This window comes from Heloderma suspectum, chromosome 2, assembly GCF_057233095.1.
Source record: "Heloderma suspectum isolate Gila_16-S chromosome 2, 16-S_ref, whole genome shotgun sequence".
In the NCBI taxonomy this organism is placed as follows: Eukaryota; Metazoa; Chordata; class Lepidosauria; order Squamata; family Helodermatidae; genus Heloderma; species Heloderma suspectum.
In genome coordinates, this window is record NC_139459.1 from 161723014 (window position 1) to 161750099 (window position 27086).

Sequence of the window (27086 nt, forward strand, 5' to 3'; positions counted from 1 at the left end):
GGCGGAGCCGATCTTCGCCTCCCTGACCTCCTGCCCCACATTTTTTGCTAGATGGGTGTTTTTGCCCATCTAACTGGGGTGATTTGGAGAGGGAAGGAAGGAGGCTGGAGAGGCCTCAGGATAGCTCGTATCCTGGCCTCTCCAGTCTCTTCCCCACCCATTGAAATGCTAACACATCTATTAACAAGCAGGGTTAACCCAGGTCCTCTGACAAGCCAGAGTTCCAGGTTCTGACATCATGCTAACCAAGCCAGGGACAGATAATCTCTGGCTTGTTTAGCCACTCCCAGTGGCAGAAGGAGTGAAATAAGAGCAATCAAGCTGTGAGAACTAGCATGCTGGCTCCTTCATGGTAACTCAGGGTTAAAAAAAATATATCTTGGGTTAGTGTTGCATGAGATCTGAGCCTCTGAGGGGATATAGACAACCATTTGCTGAGTGGTAACTTATCAAAGAGACATGAGCATGTAACCACTTGGTTCTCTAGCTCACAGATGATCACCAATTAGCCTAAGGTTAGCTTTCTTACCCTGGGGTAGCTTGAGAATGTGCACCCTCTTGTTAAGTGGTGAGGAGAAATTTGCCAATATACTTGATGTATGGTAAAACATACCATCTTATGTCAAGCTCCAAAAAATCTTATGTCATAAATCTTATGAAATCTTATGTCAAGCTCCAAAAGTGTATTTCAGCTGGTGTTAACATTTCTAGAACCCACCTTGAGCTTCTTGGAGGGAGGGAAAAAAGGAATTGATAAATATATGAACCTTTTGTTGACTTTTTCAGAAAGTGTTCTCGGACTCTGATTCGCATAGAAGCTACACCCTCTGATCCAAAATTGGAGGAATGTGGTGTTTACAGTGTTTAGTCAATACTATATGACTACAGGCTATTTTTTATTGCTACTTTATACAAGTAGGGTTGGGTTTTGACTGAAATTAAGCCCTGCCCAGCCCCTTGGGTTGTAGGTTCTGTGGCCACAAATTCTGGCACATGAGCTGGGTGCCTTTGAGCAGGGACGGAGTACCTTCTTCTGAAGCAAAGTGACCCTGAATAAGTGCCATTCCTTTGTGAATGAATGCTTATTGCCAAACCCATTAATTGAATCAATGCTATGGGCCTCTGGTCATGTGCAAAGTGCTCAGAATGATTACCTCAACATCAAACAGCGAGAAAAGCAGGGCACACCACTGGTGACGCTGCAGACTGCGTTGTGAACGGAGCTAACTTGCTTTGGAAAACATCTCCTCCCTCTACCACTGCTAGTTTTAGATGTAATCTAAACAGGTGCAGCTGGAAGCTACCTGTAGAATGCCTGCCTGTCAAGCAGAGGAAGGAGAGGGAAAACAGGGGTGATCAGTAGAGATCCCACCTCTGGCTTCAGGACTACAGCTCTCATAACAGCAGGATGAGAGTAAAAGGACAGCTCAATGGATTGAAGCAGTAGGCTCCTCCAAGGATCTATAAGCCTGGTGCTATTTAGTTTGTTAATGATGTGGACTCTGGGGTGGACAGTGAAGTGGGTAAGTTTGCAGATGACAGCAAATTATTCAGGATGGTGAAAACCCAGAGAGACAGCAGAGCTCTGAAAGGATGTCGCCAAACTGAGTGAACGGGCAACAAAATGGGATATGAAATCCAATGTACATAAGCGTAAAGCGATGTATTTTGACCAAAAAGCCTGATCTTCACACATAAACTGGAAGCAGTTTGAACTGGAAGGGCCCAGCCAGAAAGGTATACGCCATGCTAGGTTTTATAATATATTTCAAGTATCATAATGCCCTTATACAAACCTATGCCGTGGCCACCTTAAGACTACAGCATACAGTTCTGGTTATCCCTTCTCGAAGAAGAATATTGTGGAGCAGCGCTGGGCAACGTGAGGCCCTCCAGATGTTATAGCCTGCTACTTCCGTAATTCCTTACCGTTGGCTATGCTGGCTAGGGCGTATGGAAGCGTAGGCCAAGACAGCTGGAGATCCACCTGTTGCCCACCTTCGCTGTGGAGCCTGCAGATGTGCAGCAAGAGGCAACCCGAAGGATTAGGGAGTTACAAGACACAACTGATTTATGGGATTTGTTGCCACAAGCTGCGACGGCGATCACGAACTTAGACGGGTCTGAAGGGGAACTGGGCTAATTCACAGAGTTAAAGTTCAGGCAACTAGCCCTCGCACAGCCTCAGTTGCTGGGGAGCCGCTGCATTCCTGCCCTGCTTGTGGGCCTCCTAGAGGCATCTACCTCGCCACGCCGGGAACCGGGCCGCTGGGCTGGCGGGGCCTCCGACCGGATCCGCTAGGGCGATGCTGCTAAAAGCATTTTCCCTTTGGGGGAGAGCAGCACGTGAGCGCCCCGTGCCGGGCGCCGCCACTCCACTGAGCCGCGCCCTCCTTTGCCTCTCTCCCATTGAACAACTTAGGCACGAGCGTAGAGCGCGGCTTTGTCGCCCACTGATTGGGCCGCGAGGAGTCTGTCACGTGGAGGCCCGCACAGGCCTGAGGGGGCGGTAGTCTCCTCTTCAGATTGGGCCGGAAGTAAACTTGGGCGGGACTGCCTGGGCGGTCCTTCCACCCGATTGGAGAAAAGGGCTTACGGGAGCCAATCACCGTGGACCAGCGACGAAGCCCCACCCCTCGCTTCCTGCTTCCGGTACACGGGGGCGCCTCAGAGGATGAATGTGGCTTCTTTCCTCTTCCGCCAAGGCGGCCGCAGCGAAAGGGAGAGCTGCCGCTGGTGCAGCATGAGTAGTCACGAGGCCCCGTTTGGCTCCCAGTAACGGCTCCGGGCTTCTCCCCGAGCAAGTGGAGGGATCCGGCGCCGGTGACAGGCGGAGGCCGTGACGCGACGCCGCGCGACGTGCTCGAGCGCCCCACTGAGGAGTTGCTGCAGCCGCAGGTGATGGCCGCGCCCCTCGCCGCGTCTGCCTCGCCGGCGGCTGCAGGCGCCGCAGCCTCCGTGGCTGGGGCGAGCTTGCCGCGTCCTCTTCTCCCCCCGCGCCTGGAGCGCTGGCTGAAGTTGCGCAATGACTTCCCCGCCTCCTTCGTTTCTTCACGCCCGAGTCGGCGCCGTTTTACCGGCGGGGTTGGTGGGAGTGCGCGTGAAGCCGGGCTGCCTGCGCGCGGGGCGAGGGGAGGACGGGCGCGGCGTGGTGGAAGAGTGCAGACCCCGCATGCGGGAGGCCCCAGGGCGCTCTCCCTGGCACACACGGCCAGCGGGGGCAGCTCGACGCGGCGGGGTGGCCACGTGTGTTTGATTAGGGTATGTGACCGGGGCAGACATGTGATGAAGAGGCACGTGGCTACCCGCTCGCCTTTCGTTTGGTCCTCGGGCAGCAGAGGCTAAGAAAGGCGACACTGGGCCCTGCGGACCAGCAGCCTCACTTCGCAGAAGGCAGCGTCCTGTGCTCCCCCTCATGCCTCTTAGGCTAACACGACATGCACATTTTAGGAGATAGTGCTGCAGGTGCTTTGTCTCTGAATTGTCCATCTCTCACCATTAAAGTAAAGCTGGGTCACAGTTACGGACAGGAATGCTTACTTGTCCTCAAACTGATGGTGTTGGGAGGTTGTCACTGAGCTTTCTGTGGCTGCACCTGTAGTGGGTACAGATGGTAGCCTTCAAACACGAAAGTTTCCACCATACCAAGCCATGCTAAGGACCCAGTGGAGTCTGTCCTTTTCCTTCAGTGCAACAAGCAATCCACAATCCAGTCAAAGTGGAGCGCTTTCATGTCTTAACAGATTTCAGCAGGAAATTATTACGCATATACTAAACTTTCCCATATAAATGTGGCTGGATTGTGCCCATAGTTAGAGCTCACTAATGCATTACAGTGCCTTACATATTTATTAGCGCTTTCTGCAATGTGAAGTCAACACATCTGAAGGGCACCAACCCCAACCAAACTCAGCCAGAATGGTTAGCCTTGCAGATAAGTTCACAAAAATTGGAATTCAGAAACATTTACTAGCCCACTCCCATTTGAATGGCTTGAAGTGCATAAACGTAACCAACCACCTTTCAGGTGCCAAAAGTCTCCATGCCTGCTCTAAGTGAATAATCACTTTTGAGGTGTTTCTTTCTTGGCTGATGTTCAAGGAACAACATAAAAACAGCATTCGATAATGCAGGTGATTAAAGTGAAACAATCTGAAGGTTGTTTAAGGAGATGGAAGACTAATGATAGAATTCGACTGTAGCAAAGGAAAAAGTGTTTTCTCAAGAGGAAGAAGCTTCAGCGTGAGATCTTTGGTGCTGAGAATGGCACTGGAGAAGTTGATAAAATGAGTACGACTTGTGGTTCTAGTCATCATCTCAAGGAGACATAAAGAGGATGTGAAACATCTGTTGGTTAGAGGAACCCTTGATTCAGAGTTCTTTGTGTGCGTCATTGGAAAGTCTGTTGCTTGTGCAGTCTGACTCCTGCGGTTGTGTTCTGCCTGGGGTGAAGTTGTAGGACACAGGGCTTTGGCTATTTATGACTTTGTTTTAGATCCCTGTGTTGTGCTCTAACACAGCCTTCCCCAATATGGGGCACTCCAGATGTTTTGGACTACAATTCCCAGCATTCCTGACCATTGGCCATGTTGGCTGGAGCTTATGGAAGCTGCAGTCCAAAACATCTGCAGGCCACCAGGTTGGGAAGACTGCCCTGTGTGTTTACATCATCTGTCCTCTGCATGCCTTCTTGCAGTTCCAGTTCACCTCCTTTCTTGACCAGAATCATTGCATGCGGTTGCTGGGCTTTGGTAAGATAAAGAGTCAGATTCCACCCGTTGAAAGTAGCTATAGTTAGTGCCCAGTGGCCAAAGGTATAGTTAACATGCAAAACAACGTTCCTTTGAGTGATAACTGGTCCTGAAATGTTATGGAAATGCTGGTATAATGCTTTCTAAAGCACCAGTCACAATCCTGTTGGATTAGACCAAGGTGGCCTATCTATTCCTGCCTTCCTCTATTAATTTATCTAACCCTTTAAAAAAGTAATGTAAGGTAGTGACTGAGACTATCACCACATCTCATTGGATGTTCTTCTGATGGCAACGAAATCCACATTCCAGCACTCTCTGCTTCACCAAACAAGAATTCACTTCCGTTTCATATCCTACAACAGCTGGAAGTCCTGCAAGCTTTGTACCCCACTGATAAACATTGGTTGTCCCCAGTAATTTCAGTGGGAAGAAAACTTGTTTGATTACAGCAAACAGTACTAGTGGTACTAGCTAGGTTATGTGTCTGCAGCTCCTCTCAGCACTGTGGCTTTCTCCATTACTCTTGCAGAGTCCCACAGTATATGAGCTGCTGCATGTTCCATAGGACAGACCCTCCTTTTAACTGTAACCTGTCTAACATAAACCTCTGGTCAGGGGAGAAACTGCCTACTCTAGGGAAGGGAGCCTGAGGTGAAACAAGTTTCGCTTCTCATTCCTGTCATGGTCATTTCATCATGTCATAAACATATATTTTTAAACATTGCAGGGCTACCGTGCCTTGCCACTAGGTTCTCCCTTGACTGGGAGCATTTCATTTAAATCCCTTTCATTTTTATTTCCCAGTGCATTCAATAAGATGATTCATAATTATAATATTGGGCAACTTAAATATCTTTTTTATTATTATTACATTTATATCCTGCCTGTTTTCCTTTTGTAAGTAGCATGCATGGTCCTGTTCTTCCTCTCCATTTCATTGTCATAGAATCATAGAATAGTAGGGTTGGAAGGGGCCTACAAGACCATCGAGTCCAACCCTCTGCTCAATGCAGGAATCCAAGTCAAAATATCCCTGACAGATGGCTGTCCAGCTTCATCTTGAATGCCTCCGGTGTGGAGAGACCACCACCTCCCTTGGTAATTGGTTCCATTGTCACAACAAGCCTGCGAGGTGGGTTAGACTGAGAGTCAGTGATTGGCCCAAAGTCACCCTGAGCTTCACGGCTGAGTGGGGGCTAGAACCCAGATCTCCTGAGTCCAGATCTCTACACCACACTGGCTCTGTTTCAGATGTTCAGCTACAGAGAACTTCAAGTGCAGAAGAGTAGTGACTATTCAATTCCTGGGATTGAGGCATTTGAATTGAACCAAGCCTGAGTAATCCCAGTTACCTTTTTGTAGGCTCTTTACACAAGGATGGTAAAAGCAGTTGAAAAAAATGCAAGGTAGTTGAACATCCTGACAGTCTGCTCCTTATGGGCCCTGATTTTTAGAGTGACTCTTTCGGAGACTGGCCCTAGTACACTTCATATAAGCGCATTCCTTAAGCAGTCAGTCTCCTTTGTCCCTGTGCCTTATGACTCCAGGTTGTCATTTATATGAGACCAACATGTCCCAGACTCCCCCAGTTGTCTTTGTCTTAATTTGGGTCTGTGAGACTGTCATCACAGACTGTTTCCAGAGTGTCCACCTCTTGCCTTAAAAGCCATAAATGTAAAAGTACATTTTAACTGTCCTTTTGATCTCTAGAATTCAGATTTCATGCATCAGGAAGAGCTATTAACAGTTTGTCTACATCTGTTCTTTATCTTCATTTCTCTGTAGAATGTTCCTGGGTCGCTCTTGCCTCTATGCCATAGTGCTAGCAGTCATAACCACTGTGATGGCAGAGGAAAAGACATGTGATCTTATTGGGGATAAAGGCAAGGAATCCTCAAAAGAATTAGCACTGCTGAAGAGACTGGACCCACTTACCAACCAAAGGTACAGTGCCTGTAGCTAATAGTCTTGCTCAGAAAATGGGTGGTTGTGGTGGGTTCAGTCTAACCAATTCAAGGGCAATTGCTCAAAGGGAATTTTGAGCTACTGATGATAGGGAATATACAACAACCATAGCAGCTTGTCAATCCTGAAACTTTATCAGCTTGTTAGTGCTGGCTAGGTTTTACAGTGATTGTCCTGAGATTCCTGCTTGCTCATAGTTACTGCATTGGTGTTGTTATTAGCTCCTTCAGAAATCTTTCAACATCTCAGTGGCAAGATTCTGTTTCTCATGAAACTTGTAGTCATCAAGAATTAAGGTGTTAATATCCTTACTCATTTAACACTACCCATCTGTTGTACTCGCCCATGGTGCAGTAGTTCTAATCCTTTCCCAGTCTCTCATCCCCCTGCCCCAAATAAAGGTACAAAATCTGCAAAAGGAAATAAATAGAAATAAATATGGGGGGAGAGAGGAAGATTGCATCTATTTTGCATGTTTTAATGTAATCCAAACTTTGGAGTGTTTCTTGTTTGATCTAGAACAGTGTATGGAGAGTCATGTGAAAAGGTGAGAGAAAGCCATGCCCTACTTCTGATGAATCATAGAATAGTAGGGTTGGAAGGGGCTTATAAGACATCACGTCCAACCCCCAAGTTGGATGAAGTTGGGAATTAACAGAGGATTCTGGCAACTAGTTTCTCCTTCATTTGAGAGGCAAGGACCAGATCAGAGTTATCAAAAAGGCTCCAAGAAAAAATCACGGATGCCTTTGCAATTGCTCTGTTCCCTCAATATTGGTCTTCTGATTGTTTCTATGCATGGAAGCCCTAAGGTTTTAAATGGCTTCTCTATCTCTGTGATGTCTTCCCCTGCAGTTTCGAAACAGAAAGTGCAAGTGAAGGAGAACATTACATCTATAAGTTCAGGGTATGTCGAGAAGTTTACAGCGGTATGTCTGGCCTGGTGCAGTTCAATAAGCAGACCAACAAGACGACAGTGGTGGGGCGAATCAATGAGACTCACTTGGCCAATGGAAGTAAGACACTTTAATTCCCTGACAGACCCTCTTCATTGCTCTGCCAATAGCACTCATGCCTCACTTGGGTGTCTTGTATTTCTGTCTTGGTAGGTAAGTGGATTCTGCTGATCTATAAGGGGGGCGATGCCTATGGTAGTCACTGTGGAACTGAGAACAGAAAAGCCATAGTAATGATCACCTGCAACCGGAAGACACTAGCAGTGAGTAGCTACTAAGAAAGGGGAAAGTAAAGTAAAAATAAAATCCAGGGTGTATTTCAGGAGTCAGCCCTCATCACACTACCTCCATTATTGATTGTACAGAATATAATTTAAGAGCTGAGCTATGTGCTCAGAAAAGGGAAGTGATAAATCCTGGCAGGGATGACATCACATCAGAATGAGGTGTGGTGGGGAGGTATATTGCATGCTTTAATGCTTAGTAAATAAGAACATATCATGGAGAAGGCTGGAGAAACTGGCCTTTCATCCTGACCAGTTTTCCATGAGCAAGGAGCTCTTGATGTTGAGAACTAGTGAGACATGCAGCCTGACCCCTGCATTCTAAAGTGGCATACAGTCCAAGAGGACTGTATGGCATGCTGATCTGAATCTTGCTGGCTGATCTGTGGGTGAAGGTACTAAAGAAGATGGAGGACTGTGGCCAGTACAGATCTCTGGGAAAGATTGGGCGGACTTTGTTCCTGTAAAAGTTACAGGGGGAGAGATGTATTTTGCTTGGCTGCCATGAGGCTGTTCTCTTACTCCAACAGGGTGGTTTCACCATGGTGACAGAAGAGCGAGAGAAATTGAAAGAATGTTCCTATATCTTTGAGTTAGAGAGCAGCTTGGCCTGCCCTCCGGAGGACTTGGTTGCCTCACACCTAAGTGTTGGCTCCATACTGCTCATCACGTAAGTTTGTTTATTTAAAAGATGTAATACTCAGTCCTTCAGCTAAGCAACTTTCCTGACAGCATACAGTTTTTTTTTAAAGCAAAATCTGAACACCATTAAAACAGCAAAGCAACTTAGTAGGATAAAAACAAACTAATAATGCAATTTAACGATGTCTAGTTTTAATAGAAAGATATGAGATTTGGCGCTAAATGAGCCTGGTCCATTTGGTTATTTCCAGTTAGAAATTTAAGAGCTGCACTTGGGACTGGTAGAAATTTCAAAGGCAGCCCCATGTACTGAAATTCTCTAGAATGGATGATACCAGTCCTTGAATAACAGTGGCCAGGCTATCTCTGTGCAGGAGGAGTCACAGCTGGTGCACAGCCTTAGTTGATGGAAGCCACAGATGTCACTTGGGCATCCAGTACGAGGCTGAATCTTAAACACCAAGATCTGTTGAACCTGATCCTTTAAGGCATGCATGGCTGGGGAACTGCTGATCCATGTCCCCGCCTTCAGCCTTCCCTCCTCCCCCCACACAGCTTGGGCTTTTTAAAAAGCTTCCAGCCCTTGATCAAGATCTCCCCAGCAGTTAGAGTTGGTAAAAAGCTCCCATTTGCTCTTATTGGAGGCTCTTTCAGGCCGAATTGCCATGCCGGGGATAAAGTGAGAGTGTGACCTGGGTTCGCACGACTCCTCAACAGCCATGGTGGGTTGTTGTGTGGTCTGAACCTGGCCCGGTTTCTGCAGGGTGGCTTATTTTTCATAAATGAGCCACCCTGAGAACCCATGGCTTGTTTTAGTCTTGTTAGCCCCCATGGTGGCTTGTAGTGTCATCCAAACCCAGCAGGGCAATTTCGTCATGGGTTGCCAGGAACGGCTAGAGAGCTCCCTGGCCAGAGTGGCAAAACCCCTTGCCACTCCTCGCGATCTCACTCATGCTGCCTCCAGCCTCCTTCGCCAGTGAATCCCCTTTCCACCAATACCCAAACAGCGCTTTGGAGGGACTGCCACTTGTTTGCCACCATTTAAAAAAAAAAACCAGTGCTTTGGGAGTACACAAATGGGGTGTTCTTTTTTAAAAAAAAAAAAAAATCTTGTGCAAGTGTGCAGAAGCACAGATTTGGCTGTCTGATACGCGTGCCTTGCCTTGTCAGTATCTTTGAGCATCAAAGGAGCACCAAAGCAGCAGCGGCAGCACACAATATCTCCCACTCGATAATGTCATCCTCCAGCTATTAAGTGTTGAACTGACACTTGTCAGTGGCCTCCCCCCTTTCAACACTTACCTGAGTCTCCAGTAAGTCCAGAAAAGAGAGTTATTGGCTCCCTACCACGACCATTTTTGCAGCTCCTTTTTGAAGCATTTACTGCTGCAATTACTGTGCTTCTAAGGTTGTTGGTGTGTTTTAACTGTTAGGGATATTTGTGCAAATTTAAAGGCTGGGAAGTGCAACTGCAGTAACTGCTCCAGAAAGGAGCTGCAAAAAGGTCGGGGAGCCAATAACTCCCCTTTCTGGACTTACTGGAGACTCAGGTAAGTGTCGAAAGGAGGGAGGCCACTGACAAGTGTCAGTTCAACACTTAATAGCAGGAGGATGAGGTTGCCAAGTGGGAGACATTGTCCCTCCATCTCTTTGGTGCACTTTTTTCTTTTTTGGTGCTTCTGACAGCTGAAACATACAAGGAAATTGACAAGGCAAAACTACACATATTGGGTAGTGAAATCTACACTCTTACATGCTTACAAAAGAACAAGAATTTTAAAAAACAGTGACCCCATTTGCATACTGAAGTACTGATTTTTTTTTAAAGGTGGCAGAGGAAGGAATTGCTCCAAAAAGGGGTAGTAATCGGAAAGGGAAAGGGGCCAGGATGAGGAGACAGTATGGTTGTGCCGCAAAGGTGCCTGTGCCAGTACCAGCGGGTGGACTGAATGAGGTGGGGAACAAGCCACAGCAAGCACAATTGTCTGTCAGGTGTACTGTGGGTTTTTCAGTGAGCAACCAACCCATGGTGGCTTATTTGCAGGGTGGCTTAGTGTGACGTGCAAAACCTCCCCCTGCGTCTAAGTGTGAGAGACAGACAGACGAAGTGTGTGGGTGGTCCTGCCTATGTTCTGCTTTTGACCTGCCCACCACTGGCATGCAACCCCTCAGAAGGCTAGTTATGAATGCATCCAGCCCAAGGGCTGATAAAAGCTCCCCACCCATGCTTTGGGGGAGGGAGGCAGAGTGCAGCCTCATCTAGAATGGGTTGAACATCACCTCCTAAGGCAGACAAATCACTCGCCAGCAGTACTATCATCTTGTCAGGGCTAAACTTTAGTTTATTGGCCCTCTTCTAGTCTGTTACTAATCTCTGACACCAATTCAACATCTGTTGACTCACCTGAAACTGATGAAAAATAGATCTGGGTCATCAGCATTATGATGGTGTCTTCTTCTGAATGTTCAGAAGGCCTCACACAGCAATTTCATGTAGACGTTGAACAGAATGGGAGACACCTAAAAATAATCTAGCGCAAGTGCCGGGGGCAGAGTAGTCGTCTCCCAGCACCACCTTAACAAATCAACCAGAGTAGGAATGAAGCTACAGGAGAATATTTTCTCCAGTTCCCCTTCTAGATAGTTGGATGAGAAAAAACACCATAGTCTGATATCACAGGCTATTAAGAGATCAAGGAGAATTAGCAGGTTCTCACTCCCCTGTACTCCAGGCAAAGTTCATCCATCAGGGCAACCAAGGGTGTTTCAGTACCAAAGCCAGGTTGTAATCCAGAGAATCTGTGCCATCTAGGAATGTCTGTAAACCAACTATTTAACTATCTTGTCCAGAAAGTGAAGATTTGCAAGCAGCTGATACCGTCAGGGTGCTGGGAAGGCTTCTTTAGGATTGGTCTCATGACTGCCTCCCTCAAAGCAGCTGGGAAGCATTAATTGCCTGCTGCTCATGCCCCTCCTGCTAGATGAGAGATAAGGAATCTCTTTTCTGTTGAGGGCTGCATGTTGGGAGTGGGTGGGGCTGAAGCCAGTGATGTGCAGGGCCATCCCTTCTCTCTCTTCCTCCCCAGCCAGCAGGCTGCTGGGGGAGGGTCAGATCATTCTTGCTAGAGGTCTGAGCTTATTGCTTCTGAAATTAGATTGAAGGTCACATGAAATTGGCCTAGAGCCTCAGGCTACCCACCATATGAGCCATGAGAGGCAAAGGGCGAGCAAACAGGGGATAGGACTTGGTCTTCTGTGCACCTTATCTATGTTCTCAGACTTCAGTAACTGAATCTCACCCAACAAAATCTGACGAGATTTGCTTTGGATACATTTACTGACTGACCATTGCAAAAGTCAAGGTGGCTGTGATTAATTTATTTTCAAAGTGCTTAGCCCACAGGTCACAGCAAGCTGACATGGGTTCATTAAGTTTATGGGCTGAACTGGAGAAAGCCTCAAACTGCTTTGAAAATACTAAACAGCATGGTATGGACTCAATATTATGGAAAAATATTGTTGCTTTACTGCCATAACTGCCACAGGGTAGGCTCTAATGAGCTATCAACTCCAGTCAGTCTTGTTCCAAGTTTTCTGCCACTTGTGATCAAGCAGTTGTCCCATCTCTTTAATTGCCCTCAACTACCTGGTAAACCAAGGAGCCAGACAAGCTCTATACAGATGGAGCAATCATGTCAGGTGCCCCAATCATCTCACATAATAATAACTAGAGCTTTAACAGGAACTCCAACCAGAAAATCCGAGTCTATCACCTGCCAGGCACAGACCATTTTAACTGGTCTACCAACCCTGCAGGGTCTCTGCAAGCCTGAACCTCAGCAGGGGACCTTTCAGATATTCCTTCCCTTCCCTCGTTTCAGCCAGTATTAACACAGATCTAAACAGTGAGTGGCATGTTCAGGCCCTCTCATGTATCTTGAATTGCAAGGCCAGAGTTCTTACAATGGGTGGGCAAGAAAAGTGATCTATCAAAACAATGGTCCATGATCCCAATTCCTCCTCCTGCCCCCCATATTTTAATGCTGGGTGCAAAATCTTGAAACCATTAAACCTAAACTTTTGGTTGGGTGTAAATTATGCAAATTGGTGTCCCTCCTCAACATTAGAATTCATTGTAGAGTGGAAATTGGAGATTGTGCAAGTCAAGACTGGGATCTCCTGAGTTTACTAGCCTTCTGAATAGTTCTTAAGCAGTTTGGTGTTCTTGACAATGTGTGTTCTTTTATTTGTTAAATTTATGAATTATCCTATAATTGAAGCTCATTGGGCATGAAGCCTTAACTTTGTTCTCTTAATGAAAGCATGTCTTCAGTTTTTTGTAGCAGTAGGGGCCCTGGCACAGTAATCATGAAGATGTAGAGCCATCTGCACTCATAGAGATACCATATTCTTAGAATCACATTTCCTTCCTAGTCTTTTTTATTTTGACTTTCTCTTCCAGGTTTGCTTCACTGCTTGCAGTGTACATCATTGGGGGATTCCTCTACCAGCGTCTGGTGGTGGGCGCAAAAGGCATGGAGCAGTTTCCCCATTTTGCTTTCTGGCAAGATCTGGGCAACCTAGTGGCAGTAAGTATCCTGCAACAGGAAGGGGGCAGCTTGTTTGTGTCAGATCTCACATTCACAGTCTCTTGTAGTACTGGAAGAGTGCTCTTCAGTGCCTGGCTACACCACAGGAAAGGAATGGCTGCGTTTATTGAGGTGGAAACGACTCACAGCAAGCCTTGGGTGGTGAAACTTTGACTACCTTAAGTAAAAGTTTCTGAACTGAATTCCTTGCAACCATGCCACAGGAGAGGGGACTGAGGTGGAAATTGGGCATGGCAAGTCTTGAACTTGTGCGCTCCCCTTTCCTGCAGGGACAGTTGCAAGGAGCAGTTCTGTTTCAAATTGTTTGTTTCACTGGAACAATGTTTTATTGAAATGTCCTCTGAATCCAAGTTTTGAAAACGATCATACTAAGTTTCTGCTGCTAGTCTGCACTGAGGCCATTACCTTTTACATTTTAGGTAGGGCAGTCATACTGATCTGGCTGTCCACATCTTTTATAAGTGCCTTTGAATTTGAGGAGGTAACTGCGTTCACTTTTATAGGAAAAGTTACATTCTGGTCCTTAAATTATTCTAGGAGTTAAAACTTTCTCTATGGATTGGAAGAGAGGGGGCTAATATTGCAATCATTGCTTATGGTCTGCCGTTAGCATATCAACCTTTGTTTGCAGGATGGCTGTGATTTTGTGTGCCGGTCTAAACCGCGAAATGTACCAGCTGCATATCGTGGTGTTGGTGATGACCAACTTGGGGAGGAGTCTGAAGAGCGTGATGACCATTTGCTACCCATGTGATCTACCTCTTCCGTTACAGGCCCTGTCCTTCACATAAGCAGGTGCTATCCAGTCACTTCTCCCCTCATCTTTCTCTTTTCTAGTTGCCCCTTAAGCTGCTTGCTTTCATTTTGACTGCCCCACTGTTCCTCCCTTCTGTTATCAATGAATTCTGGGGCAAGGCTTATGAATGTAAAGGTGTGCTAATGGGCTTTGGAATAAGGAGCTGCCTAAAGCCTTGTATGACAAAATATTGACTTCAATGCCTGCAGAGGCTCAGATTTTCCACAACCTCTTGCTTGGAGGTTGCTTGGACAAATGCTTGGAGGCCTGACCACACAGGTAGAGCAGCCAGGGCTTCAGTACATGGAGTGAAAAAGGGCCTGAATGTGCAGGGAAATAGTAGTAGACAGAGGGGTTGGAGCTGCTGGGATTAAGTAGATTTACATATTTTCTGTAGGCTTTATTCTACAAAACACTGGATTTCTATTTTCAATTATTCAGTTGGTACATTTTTCTTGTTGTGTAACTTGAGGGAGCATTTCCCCAGCATTTTCAAATCCTTCTCTGGAAGTACAGTAGACAAACAGTCTGGAGAATCTCCATCTTGTTTCCTGAACCAAAGCTTGAATCAAATGTAGATTTGAGGGTTTTCCAGTCATTGGCAAAGGATGCTGCCAATACTGTGTATATTTTGTTAAATGGTCTGAAGTGAAATGGTGGTGGAGATTTTAGAAAGGCACAGGGAAAGTCTGTCTTAAAACAGCAAATGCTTAAAGGACCATTCCTGCAATATCACTCCATTCTCTTTAAAAGCTTTAGTAACACAATGGGTCATTCAGCTTTAATTGATAGTGGTTGAGGCTGCAAACTATATAGGGAAGACTGATCCTAAACATGGGTAGGATTTAACTATAAAGAGCAGGAGGGAAAAACCCAACAGCTATATGAAGAATGCAAGTCTTATACAATTGCTTGTTCCAAGCCTTTTCTGGGGGTTTTGGACTTTGGCTATAAATGCAGCCTGAAGATGGAACAAGTGAAGAAGCAAGTTTCTGCCAAGACTTTTACAACAACCGAGGAACTTTTTGTACTTATAGTCTGGTGCAGATATTACTACTGTCTGCTCTTAGTGCAGATGTCAAGTCTAATCTGTTACTGCATTTGCTTTCCGAAGGGGTGGTACATCACAGCTCTATAATTTTGGGGGGATTGCTTTTTAGGGGGTGCATATTGTACTGTCACCTAATGAAGAGGGCAGTGCTACAGCTCAAAATACTCGTGCTGTTGAAGGTTGGCCAGCTACTGTCCAAATAAAGGACTCCTGAATTCACTTGAATTTGATAGTAACACCAGCTCTTTTGGTGGGGAAAATATACTACTTCTCTATTTACTATCATATCAGAGGAACTGGTAGTTCTGGGTGGAAATAGATCGATGGATGCACATAAGGACAAAGTTATTGTTTTCCATGACTTATGGAAGAGCAGGGACAGGCTGTCTTGCTGAAATGAGATTAGATACACTTGATGCAGCCTTTGTTGTCAAGCTCCTAACAGGAGAGAATGAGTCACTGCAAATGTCACTTTTTCATGGTGGTGTTTAAGAGATTTTGTACAAAGAGCTACAACTTTAAAATTAAAATGGCTTAAAAGCCCTAAAATGTATTTCAGTTAATGAAAATGGTTTGTGAATTACTGATTAGGAGGGCCATCTTGAACAACTACAAGAAGTTTGTAGATTAAAAAAACAAAGCCATGACCTACTTTTGCATAAAGGGTAATACTGTAGTTATTTTATACTTCTATCCTGCTCTTTGGAAAACTGCTTACATGTGAGGGACTGTCACTCAGTGGCAGTGCATGCGGCTGCCATTTTGAATATGCTACCCCTGGTCAGGGGTTGCACTGTGTTGGGTGAACCTGGCCATCATGGGTTAAGCAACCCTCACATAACCATACTACTAATTGAGGGTTATGTGAGGGTTGTTTTAACTCAAATAACCCAATATGAGCTGGCTATATCATGTGAACCAGGTCAAAGTGTGGGGGGTTTTCCACCTGAAATACCCAGTCCAGACTAAACTAGTGATTGCTATCAATAAATGACACACGAATCTCAGCACCTACCCTTTACCACTCCTGAGCGTAAATGTCAGAGCTATCTACACCTCTGTACTACTTTTTCGTGATTAAAAGCTCTCCCATTTTTTGTAGGCTGGAAACTTTGTATTCATTTTGGGTCAGGATTACAAAAACATGCACTAGGCTACAGTACAGTTGGAAGGCATCAACTAATACTGGTAAACTCCAATTGTCTTGTATGTGTATAAAATCACTTACATTCAACAATGGAGGCTTAAAAAATTTCAAATGACACTTTAGCCAAAGAGAAGATGCTTTCCTTTCCAGTAAGGTATTATGCATGCTTGCTTTATGAAGTGTTATTCAGACAACTAGAAAGATGTGGAAAGCTATATGGTGATTGAAGGTTAGATTTAATTGTCTTGAAGTACCTTATTCCAAAAAGTATTTCTAAATCTCATTCTACCTTTCCCAAAACTGTAGCAGAGTACATACGGTGTCATTCTTACATGAACTTAACACATGTAGCCAATTTCAGTAGCCTTAACTGCATTCTGTGGTGACAAAGACCACATCTGGCTTGATAATTACAAGTAAGGAAGTTTTCCCTGCTTTTTTCATTACAAGCCCTCCCATGGCCAATTGTATTGCTTTGTAGGACTGTATGCACTCAAATACAGTTGTTATTATTAGGAAAGGAGTAGAAAAACAAGTCCCCACCCAAGAGCAACGGCTTTTATCCAGCAGTTGCAGTAAACTTTATAAACCCCATTATTGAATGTCATGCTTCAAAGGTAATAATGGAACTGGTTTTATATCTTTCAGGCTTGGTAGAACAGAGGAAGTGCCTGTCTTATTGTAAATGGTTAGGCACAGCATAGAATTTGAAAAGGCACAGAATTGGTGACAGGCATACAAGTTACAAGACATTTCAAGGAACTAAGAGTCAGAATATGCTATGTATGGATGTAAGTGTTGTTTCTGTAATTAATTAGGAGATCAGAAAATCATTTTTGAATGTCTTAAATTAAGGGAACCACAAAGGGAACCACCATTAAGGGAACCACACAAAGCTTGTGTTCACTCAAAGCCTGTTGTAGACCTAAATGAAAGTTTAGTGAAGCTGTCTACTCTGCTAGTGTGTAACATGAAAGTTGGGGGGCGGGGGTCAGGAGAAAAATCAAGCTGCAAGAGGACCAGCAACATACTTTTTTGAAGCATTCTTTTTACTGAGGAAGAGAATATTTGTATAATAAACAAAATAAACAGGCTTTTGACAGGGGATACAAACCTGCTAGAAGAAGCTTTGCCCCATATGCTCTCTCATGGGCAGAGAGCAAGATACAAAACTGAAAAAACTTTTAAAAGCAAGATAGAAACCACTGGAACTTCAGTACGTTTGGATTCTCCTTTGGATCTTGAATGATATTTCTCAACCCCACAAGACAGACAAGTGGAATTAAAGATCTTTAAAAGAAAGCCATTCTGATGCCACAGTCTGAAGTGCTCATGTTGTCTTGGGAAGGTTTCCATTAGGCATGAACAACTTCAAATCTTTAAGTCATCCATAACACTTCCCCTCCAGTGTTCTGTTCGCAGTCAGTTTGCTACTTATCTCCAATCAGCTATGAACTCAGAAAGGTGACATTTCAAACTTTAATTCTCCTCAATGTTCCAAATGGAATCTTCCAACTTCCCTCCCTCAGTATCAGAAAACATGAACCAAGCGTCAACGTTTAACTGATCCCTTGCAAAGTGAATCTGTATAGAAGGAGAAAGATCCCATGGCAAGGAGAATGTGAAAATCCAGCAACTCTACTGAGGAAGGACCCTCTTCAGCCCTTCTTCTCAGGAGCCTCAGCACAGAACAACTGTTACTCTCTTTGTCGTGTTGTGTTACCCTCAGGAACAATTTGGAGGCTAGAGAACTTGCAGACATGAGAGGCTCTTGAAGCGGTGTTTCAAGGCCTCCTAGGGAGTTATTGCTCCCCTATGTAGCACCAAGATACAGGCTCATGAGAGGTCAATTTCCCTCCAGTCTTGACAGCCTGAAGAAATGGTCCCAGCCTGGAGAGGGGAGAACTCTGGCTTCTTGTGTTATTAGGTCTCTTTGAGGATGTTGATCTTGGCACAGATCTTGAGGGCAGGACCCAGCTTGATGTTCATGGCGCTCATTAGATGCTCTTCCTTCAGTAGGAGCAGAGCCTGACCATCAATCTCCTGGGAGCGAAATTCCTCTGCAATTTCCTGGCAGCCTGAGGGATTTAAGTAGCAGAGAAACCTTGTGAGATAAGAAGCAGCTGTTCTGCCCTAGCCTGTGCCAATGCCATTTTGAAGAACAGGATGCAAAACTTGGGATTTATGTAGTACTTTCAGGTCAAAGATACATTACATAGTGTCTCATTAATTCCCAGAACAGCTATGCAAGGCTGTTGTATTATTCCCATACTGAGATGAGGGGCTCAGAGAATAAAGGCTTAAGGGCACCTCACCCTAGAACAGGTGGGCAACTTGTGGCCTTCCAGATGTTTGGGCCTACAGCTCTCATCATGCCCTGCCACTGGCTATGACTGATGGGAGTTGTAGGGCAAAACATCTGGAGAGCCACAAGCTGCCTACCCCTGAACCAGAATGTCCTGAGCTACAGATCACATTTTAGCCATTATACTATATTAACGTACACAGTAAGTCATGGGCATCTCCACCTTAAAAATTTCTGGACCATGGGCAATAGTGTTCACATTGGCCCTATTGGGCATTCAATTCTTCACACAATTAGAATCATAGGAGGGAACAGTGGGACCACTCTAGCTGGCCTCTCCCCCTGCTGCACCTCCACGCCCAGCCTCACATGTTAGGGGTGGGTGGAAAGTCTTAAGTGGGGAGCCTGCTGTATGCATATAGGTCTAGCGGAGGGGGCAGGGCCAGCAAACGTATCCACTTCCCTCGTGTAATTCTAACTGCATGGGAGAACTGAAGGCCCAAGTATGGCTACTGTCTATTGTAATTCTAAAATCAGATCTTTAGTTATGCTTGAGCACCTGGTTGTCCAACTTACAACTACCACTCCACCCCTTCTCTTCTGGGCACTGGAGATGTCAGACTTGCCTTGTAGGGATGCAATGAACTCATACACTTCCTCTACACTCCAGCGGCTGGGGTTGCTGGACAAGAAGACTGGGTTGATGCCATGTAAGTCAGGGGTAGGTTGAGTCATGTTGGAGCTGGCAAGGTCTCGGTCTCCATGACTGGGCCTCACTGAGAGGGGTCCTGGTGATGTAGGGGACAGAGCTTCATCATAACTGGAGTTATCAGATCCTCTGCTTGAGTCTTCTTGGCCCTGCAAAACCCAAGCACCAGAAAACACAGCATGAGGGAAAAAAATACATAGGAAGTGGGGGAATCATTTTAAAAACCTTAAGAAAGCAAAAGGGTAGCCATGCTGGTCCAAGAAAAGGCTCCAGCTGGAGAACTCAAAATCTTGCTCACCATTTTGTGACATTTTGATTGGTATTAATAAAAAGATTTTTTTAACAAAACAAGAAGATGCAGAAGAGCTAGGCTACACCATCCCTTGTCTGCTGTTCTGTGTTAGCTGCTGACTGGCAAGTCTCCAGAGAGCAGAGGATGTGCTATTGCCACTTAAAAACCATTTCTGAATAACTGGACCCACATTAGTCCAATTTAATTCAAGCCTGTTATAGTCAAGAGGCACTGTTGCTTGATCTTGGGCCCAAGCTACTAAAGACTACAACTCAAGATGACCTTGAATTGTTCCTAGAATATTAGAAGGTAGCCAGTATCTATCCTGGAGGTCTGATGTGACTGATTAAAGTCATACCACTACAATTTACAGCAGGAGTGGGCAGACATTTGGCTTGTGGGATCTACTTTTTTGTTGTTCAAGATCAACCTCTCACAGCCTGTCACAAAATGGTGGCAGGGAGGGTGGGGCCCATTACAAAACAGCGGCTTGGATGGAGCTTCGTCCCATGAGTCATACGCCACAGTGGACTGCCTCAGTTGGTACACAATTTACTACAGATCAGAGATTCTGACCCTAAAAATAAATACATAACCTGGTTAGAGTGATGAAATGTATATTCTATGCAAAAACGTTAAATTTGTATAAGTTCAAAATCCCATCAACCCCCTGTTCTACTATCACCACACAGTCCAAGCAAAGTAGAAAAGAAAAAAGAAAATTCTCAACTTGAAGGAAGCGAGGAGTTCATGTAGAAGTAGATGCAGAACTCTTTCACATTTATACCATTTTCAGGGCCACATATTGCACGAACAACAACAATGCACTTTCATTGTCTTACCACAAATATTGCAGCTCAGAAAATCTGCACACCTTTCACACTTGTTCCCAACTTTAAATTTATCTTGCCCCTTGTCTTTACTGGAGTTCTTAAATCAGAGCCCCCCTCCGACTGCCTGCTGACTGAGAGGCATCTTGCTTGCCAACTGCAAAGTTCAGACACACAATACATCTCTCTTTTATTGAGCCCCTCGAGGCTCCTACTTCCTAGAAAAGAGCAAGGATTTGCAGAGGAGAAATAACAGAAAGGTGTTCAGTGCATAGCCAAGCTGCTCTAAGAACCTCAGCTGATACACCACTTCCTCGCCAAGGTCCCTACTATCGCCATCCCTACCCAGCTCGTGCCACTGGCAGAGGCTGTCCAGCAGCACAAGAAACCCAACTCCGAACAGGCAGAGGGGGCTGAGCTCACACCTCCATGGACCTGTAAAAGGTTTGCCCTTTCCATCCTCCTTTCACTCCGCACACCATGGTGCATAGCCACAGTTACTGCTGCCACTGCCAGAAACATGCACAGCTGCTGCTGCTGCTCTTGCAACCTCATCCAAAGGCGGCGTGGCGAGTGCTGGGCAGGCGCTCTGTGCTTTCCTTGCTCCCCCACTCCCCAGCCAGATGTAAAGCGGAAGCATAAATCCCATTTAATTTTTTGGAGAGCAGATCTATTCAATCCTCACGACAGAGCATTCAGGAGAACTCTTGTCATATTTAGGTACAAACAAACCTGCGATCTTATCCTAAAGAGAATGATAGGGGAGCTTAAGCCCAGCTGCAGGGCTGCAGTCAAACACACATTTACTTGGGACAAAATCCCAGCAAACTTAATGGGATTTGCTTTTGAGTAAATGTGCCTAGAATGAGACATATACATTTAATGGAGTGGGGAGAAATCCCATCCAATCACACCCAAAAGTGGAGGAAGATCGGGAGGAGGAGCAATAGCATTGTCATGGTAGAGAGAAGATTCCCACCCTTTCTCTCCAGGTGGAACAGATGATGGAGGGGAAGCTAGGAAGGGGGTGTATGTGTGGGGGTCTCCTTGCAACCAGGGTGGGAAGAGGGAAATCTATGTTGGTGAGGAGGAAAATCAGCTCCCTGGTGAATTATCGGTCTGGAGCTCCCCGCTGATCTGCTTTCACCCCTCCTCCCACTTCTTTTGTGCTCTTCCAGGGTGGGGAAGCTGCTGCTGGCAGGTGAGGAAAGGAAGCAAAGGATGCTCTCCCTATGTCTTTCCAGCAGAGGCGAGCCCTGCAGAGGGAGAGCCAGCCCTCCACCACAGCTCTGCAATGGCAGTGCCAGAGCAACCACTGGCTGCCTACAATGCTCCCGGCCCCCTCTTACATCTTTCCATCCGAGACGAGCCCAGGGAAAGCAGAGTAACCATTGCTCACACCACCCTTTCCCTTACATAGCAACTGGGGGGGGGGGGAGCTCAGCGCACTTCTCTACTCCTGCGTGCTCTCTTACACACTTCCTTACTTCCTCTTTCTTTCTCTCACTCTCTTTTGCCTCCCATTTGTTGGTATTCTTTGGAAAGTTTTCTGCTGAGTGAGACAGATGGAGCTGCTTCTCTCCAGACACATTAGCTGCTCCCTCACTGCCACTCTGTCAGTCTTCTCTTTCCCACCTCCCTGCACTGCGCAGGCTCTGGTGGTGAGGTGGGGTGGTGACAATTGGCTGTGGGAGGCAGGGCCAAGCACAACCCTCAAGATCTACTGGGAGATGCCCTGTGAGCTATTAGCTGATCACGATCAATGTTCTGCCTGCCCCAGATCTACGCCACATGAAGCTTCTGAACAGTTGAGAGCTCATTACAGCAGCTTCACTAAATAAGCAAATTAATCTAAGATTGCCTTATCAGACAACTGTTTGCCAGATCACCACCACGGCAGCCTTGAATTCTCAGTATAGCAATAATGCTAGGAAAATACCTTAACTTCAGACCTTGAGAGAAAAGAACATTGGACTTATTGCAATGCATTTGTTCTCTGCAGTAGATGGAGGTTATCCTTGAGCAGGTTGCTCCTCCCGCTCCCTTGGACAGCCTTTGTCTAGGTTAACTGACCTTTATTCATTTATTTATTTAATTTATTTATTACATTTATTAATCGCCCATCTGACTGGTCACCCAGCCACTCTGGGCGATGACTTTGCCTAAGTCACCTCTTGCGTGAGGAGGTCTCTCCCAGTTTCAAGGCAAAGTGTACACACTTCAAGTGTGAACCTTTGAACAGACTGATGAACAGCTCCTGTGTCTTCTTTCTACAGCAGGGTCCTTCTGTTGTTGTTCACCTCTCCCCTATTGCTGTATTGGCAGCCAAATGGGGGATGACATCCTCAAGGGGGAGACTTTTGCCCAGGCAACTCAAGACTGATGAACAGGTCCTGTGTCTTCTTTCTACAGCAGGGTCCTTCTGTTGTTGTTCACCTCTCCCCTATTGCTGTATTGGCAGCCAAATGGGGGAAGAGATCCTCAAGGGGGAGACTTTTGCCCAGGCAACTCAAGGACATAGGACAGTATCCTGCCTTGCGATGAATACAGTGTTGTTCAACTTACACTTCAAAGGAGGTGCCTCCTATCTGAAATGTGAGCATGTTGGAAGAAGTTGCTCTCTCCTGTATTTGAAACTGCCCTTACTTCCTACCCTAGCTAGCTAATCAAGGGAAAAAGCCAGTGTGAGAGCCAGGGTGGTGTAGTGGCTAGAGTGCTGGACTGAGAGTCGGGAGATCCGGGTTCTAGTCCCCACTCGGCCATGGAAGCTCACTGGGTGACTTTGGGCCAGTCACAGACTCTCAGCCCAACCCACCTCACAGGGTTGTTGTTGTGAGGATAAAATGGATGAGGAGGACTATGTACGCCGCCTTGAGTTCCTTGGAGGAAAAAAGGCGGGATATAAATGTAATAAATAAATAAATAAAAGGGGGAAGAGGAGAGTCTGACCTTGTGCTCAGTTGAAGAGTCAGAGCTTTGATGAAGGCCTGTTGCCACAAAAGAATGCAAGGGCAGAACTGAAAGACCAGGCAAAAGCCAGTTAATACAGCCCTGGCTAAACTCCAGTAGCAAGCCTATGTTTATTCCATGATGCTATATAGACCCAGAAAAGAAGCAGAATTGGGGACTGGGCATAAAACTAAGCATGTTAACACTTCCAGTTTTCTTTTCTCTTTTTTTTTTAAAGAAAGGGGGGGGATAAGATATCCACTGGTCAGAAGTTTGGGGGCTTCAGTGCCCTGCATAGCTCCTTGTCCCTCCCTCTGACCAGCCCAATAAATTATACAGAACTACATACAAGTGAAAGAATTCTGCTTTCCTTGGCACAATATTTGGGTCCCAAATTTCATGCAGAATGTATTTTCAACTGCAGGATACATAACATTGTGTCCAGGTCAAAAGACCAGCTGATCATTCATATTTTGCTTCCAGACCAGACAGGAGCACCTGCCTACACATCATGAATAGAAATAATGGGGAGAAGGGTGCAAGCAAGGGACCTAGAAAGAATGGAAAAAGCAGGAAGTTCAGGGAAATGTGGGCTGGGGGAAAAGCTATAGGGCCAAGCCCAGTCACTCACCCAAATCTTGAGCTACTATGTCATGAAAAGCTAGCTCACACAAGGCTCCAATACCATAAAGCCTACACTTGGCGGGCAGTGCAGGATTCTAGCCTGCTCCAGCCACAAGGCCTGCCTACCATCCCCGTATTAAAACTATGTTTGAATAGGGTATGTGTATGTAGTGTTCAATGTGCCTATGCCCTATTCCAATGCTAGGTCCAGACAGTGGACCTCAGGCAGGATTTCCCACTTTCCCCACTGCTTGTAGGCCTTGTGTGAAGGCACTTGGACTGCTCTGAGAGAAACTTCATACAGGTCTGAGGGTATGCACTACTTACTGAAATGAAGTATCTGGAAAGTTAAGGAAGGCTGCCTCCTTGGGTCATTCACATCTAATAGCCAACAAGCATCTTAGAAGGGAAAGCTAAACAATGTTGGCATCTCCACAGACATATATGTGAGCAGTTGTTGGGATAAATTTTTTTGCAAATAATTATGGGCTCCTACATGCAATAAAATTGATGCTGCTCTCTGGAACAGTGGAGAGGAAAACAATGAGGTCTGGTGTATGGAATGAGATTCATTAAAACACTAAAGATTCTTGGCTGCACCTGACTATACAACTTAGACCTTCAATGTTTGCCAGATAAGCCTCACAGCATCAGTGCAGAAGGTTAGGAAAATCTCCAGGTGGAAAAGTCCCTCTCCGGGGCATGGAAGAAAAGGATGGCATTGCATCCTCACCCGGTGACGCTTGCCCTGGATCTTGGCTCGAGCTATGTCTGAGCTGCTGCGCCGAGGCCCACGCCGCCGACGGGCATAGTTTGCTTCCTGGAGCTCCTTCATTTTTTTCCTTTGCAGCCGAAGTTGGTGGCTGCAGCCCACATTGTACCTGGCATGAAAAAGAAAGATTTTTTTTTAAGTCTTATCATCTTGAGATGAAGCAAGGATTAATGGAGAACTCCTTTGCATGCTGCAAGTTCTAATATCTTAGTCCTTTCCCAGCCAAACAGTATGGAGTTTGGGGTGCTAAAGCTCTACACACTAGGGCTGTGCATGGACCCCCCAATCCGCTTCAGACCCCCTCCAATCTGACTCAGATCCAAATCCTAAGCGAAATTTGGATATCCAGACCGCCCATTTTTGGAGTTTTCCCATTGACTTGCATGGGAAAACACAATCATAACCTTTAGTTTTTATGATACAAGCATGAAATTTGAGGACCTCTCCACCCCCTGGAGAGAAGGCCACCTGCAAAATTTCAGACAGTTTGGCCCAGTGGTTTTTGTGCTAGGCGGAGTTAAAATCTAATATTTTCCACATATACTCTCCAAGCAAAGAGCTGTAACTTCTCCCTGTTTCCACACATGCACATGAAACCTTGGCCTCTCCCAGCCCCCCTCGAGGGCATTGCACCCCCCAAAGCTCAGGCAGTTTGGCCCACTGGCTTCTGTGCTAGGTGCAGATGAAAATGGACTTTTTCACCAAAACTCCCAAAGCAAAGAGCTGTAACTTCTCCCCATTTTCCACACATTTGTGTGGCACCTTGGCCCTTCCCAGCCCCCCTCCAGGGCATCGCATCCCCAAAAGCCCAGGCAGTTTGGCCCACTGGCTTCTGTGCTAGGTGCAGGTGAAATTTGAGTTTTTCCAGGAAAACTCCCAAAACCAAGAGCTCTAACTTCTCCCTGTTTCCATGCACGCATGCCCCAGGCTCCACCAGCCTGCCTGCCTGCCTGCCCGCCCCAGGCTCCGCCAGCCTGCCTGCCCGCCCCAGGCTCCGGGGCCAGCCTGCCTGGGTGGTCTTCTGACAGAGGCAGGAAGACACAGCAACTCTGCCATTCAGGACCTGTGGTGGTTCTACTGCTCCTACATGAAGGATGTCCAAAAGAAAGAACGAAAGAAATGAAGAAAGGGGAATGAATGGACCAAAGTGCAATACCTTGCCCCCTAGGTCATATTGTGTAGGGAAGAGCGGTCTGGGGCCACAAACCAAACAACAGTAGGACATTTGCTTAGGAAAGAGCAGTCTGTGGCCAGAAAGGAAGAACCTGGAGAAGGCAGGCAAGCCGGCAGAGGCAGGCAGGCCAGCGGAACCTGGGGCGGGCGGACAGGCCAGCGGAGCTTGGGGCAGGCCAGCGGAGGAGCCTGGGGCAGGCAGGGGAGGGAACAGATCGAGATTAAAATAAAATACATAGCCCCCGTGTGGGATGACTACACTGCAAATTCTTTAACAAGGTTGACGGTGAAGGGAAGGCAACTCCAGTGCTGGGGGGGGGGGGCGACGACGTGCCGGACTTTGCTGCAGGGAAAGCTCCCATTTGATTTCCTCCACAAAAACTAGGGGTAGTAAAGACTGTGGGGAACGGGGTGCTGTTGTCATCTCTGAGATTGCTGCTTATATGACAGCTACCCCACCTCCAAAGTGACTTAAACCTGGAGGAATGACAGGAGAAGCACGAGTAAAAGCCAGAAGGCAAATCCATTCTGGGAAAGAATTGTTTGGGCAACCAGGCTCCACTGAGCCCATGTGTCTTTAAGTGAAAGCTTGGAGCTGGGCAGAGGTGGGTAGGTGGAGGCCAGCAGGGGGAGACGGGCTGGCGGAGACTAGGGTGGGCGGGCCAGCAGAGGCCCGGCAGAGGCAGGCAGGCAGGCTGGCCAGCGGAGGCTGAGGCGGGCCGGAGGAGGCCGAGGCGGGCCGGAGGAGGCCGGAGGCTGGCAGAGCCTGGGACGGGGCGGGGCGGGAACAGCTCGAGATTAAAATAGCCCCCATGTGGGATGACTACACTGAAAATTCTTTAATAAGGTTCATGGTGACGGATAGGCAACTCTGGGGGAGACGGGGATGTGCCAGACTTTGGTGCAGGCAAAGCTCCCGTTTGATTTCCTCCACAAATACTAGGGGTGGTAAAGACTGTGGGGAAGGGGGCGCTGTCGTCGTCTTGGAGATCGCTGCTTAAATGATGGCTACACCACCTCCGAGGTGACTTAAACCTGGAGGAATGATGGGACGAGCACGAGTAAAAGACAGGGCAAATCTGAAGAAGAAACATTTGGACAACTGGGCTCCACTGAGCTGGTGTGTATTTAAGTGAAAGCTCGGAGCCAGGCAGAGGGGGCAGGCGGGCAGGCAGCGGCTGGGGCAAGCAGAGCCCGGCAGAGGCAGGCAGGCAGAAGAGGGAACAG

General features: G+C 46.5%; 2 protein-coding genes across 7 annotated transcripts in view; one reads left to right on the plus strand and one right to left on the minus strand.

Moving 5' to 3' along the window:
- Positions 1-2654: 2654 nt before the first annotated feature.
- M6PR (mannose-6-phosphate receptor, cation dependent) lies at positions 2655-17492 on the plus strand. Of its 5 annotated transcripts, XR_014787933.1 has the most exons (8): positions 2655-2898; positions 6540-6698; positions 7575-7735; positions 7829-7938; positions 8490-8629; positions 13064-13190; positions 13843-15879; positions 15928-16164. XR_014787933.1 is itself a non-coding variant. In XM_084835493.1 (7 exons), exons 2-7 carry the CDS (start codon positions 6541-6543, stop codon positions 13963-13965), a joined length of 819 nt encoding a protein of 272 aa, XP_084691619.1. In that variant the 5' UTR covers positions 2655-2898; position 6540; the 3' UTR covers positions 13966-17492. The 5 variants fall into 5 exon arrangements, 4 of the variants coding, with proteins under 4 accessions (XP_084691619.1, XP_084691616.1, XP_084691620.1 ...); XM_084835493.1 differs by having other exon boundaries at positions 13843-17492; XM_084835494.1 differs by lacking the exon at positions 2655-2898 and adding an exon at positions 5701-5852 and having other exon boundaries at positions 13843-17492.
- Positions 16825-27086, minus strand: part of PHC1 (polyhomeotic homolog 1) — a 45888-nt gene continuing 35626 nt past the window's right edge. The window contains exons 12-14 of one of the 2 annotated variants that reach the window (XM_084835489.1): positions 24648-24795; positions 19137-19368; positions 16825-18283 (exon numbers count right to left, since the gene is read on the minus strand). In XM_084835489.1, the coding sequence (XP_084691615.1) occupies positions 18129-18283; positions 19137-19368; positions 24648-24795 (535 nt within the window). In that variant the 3' untranslated portion in view covers positions 16825-18128. The remainder of the gene's footprint in view (positions 18284-19136; positions 19369-24647; positions 24796-27086) is intronic. The other variant, XM_084835488.1, reaches the window with a different exon arrangement.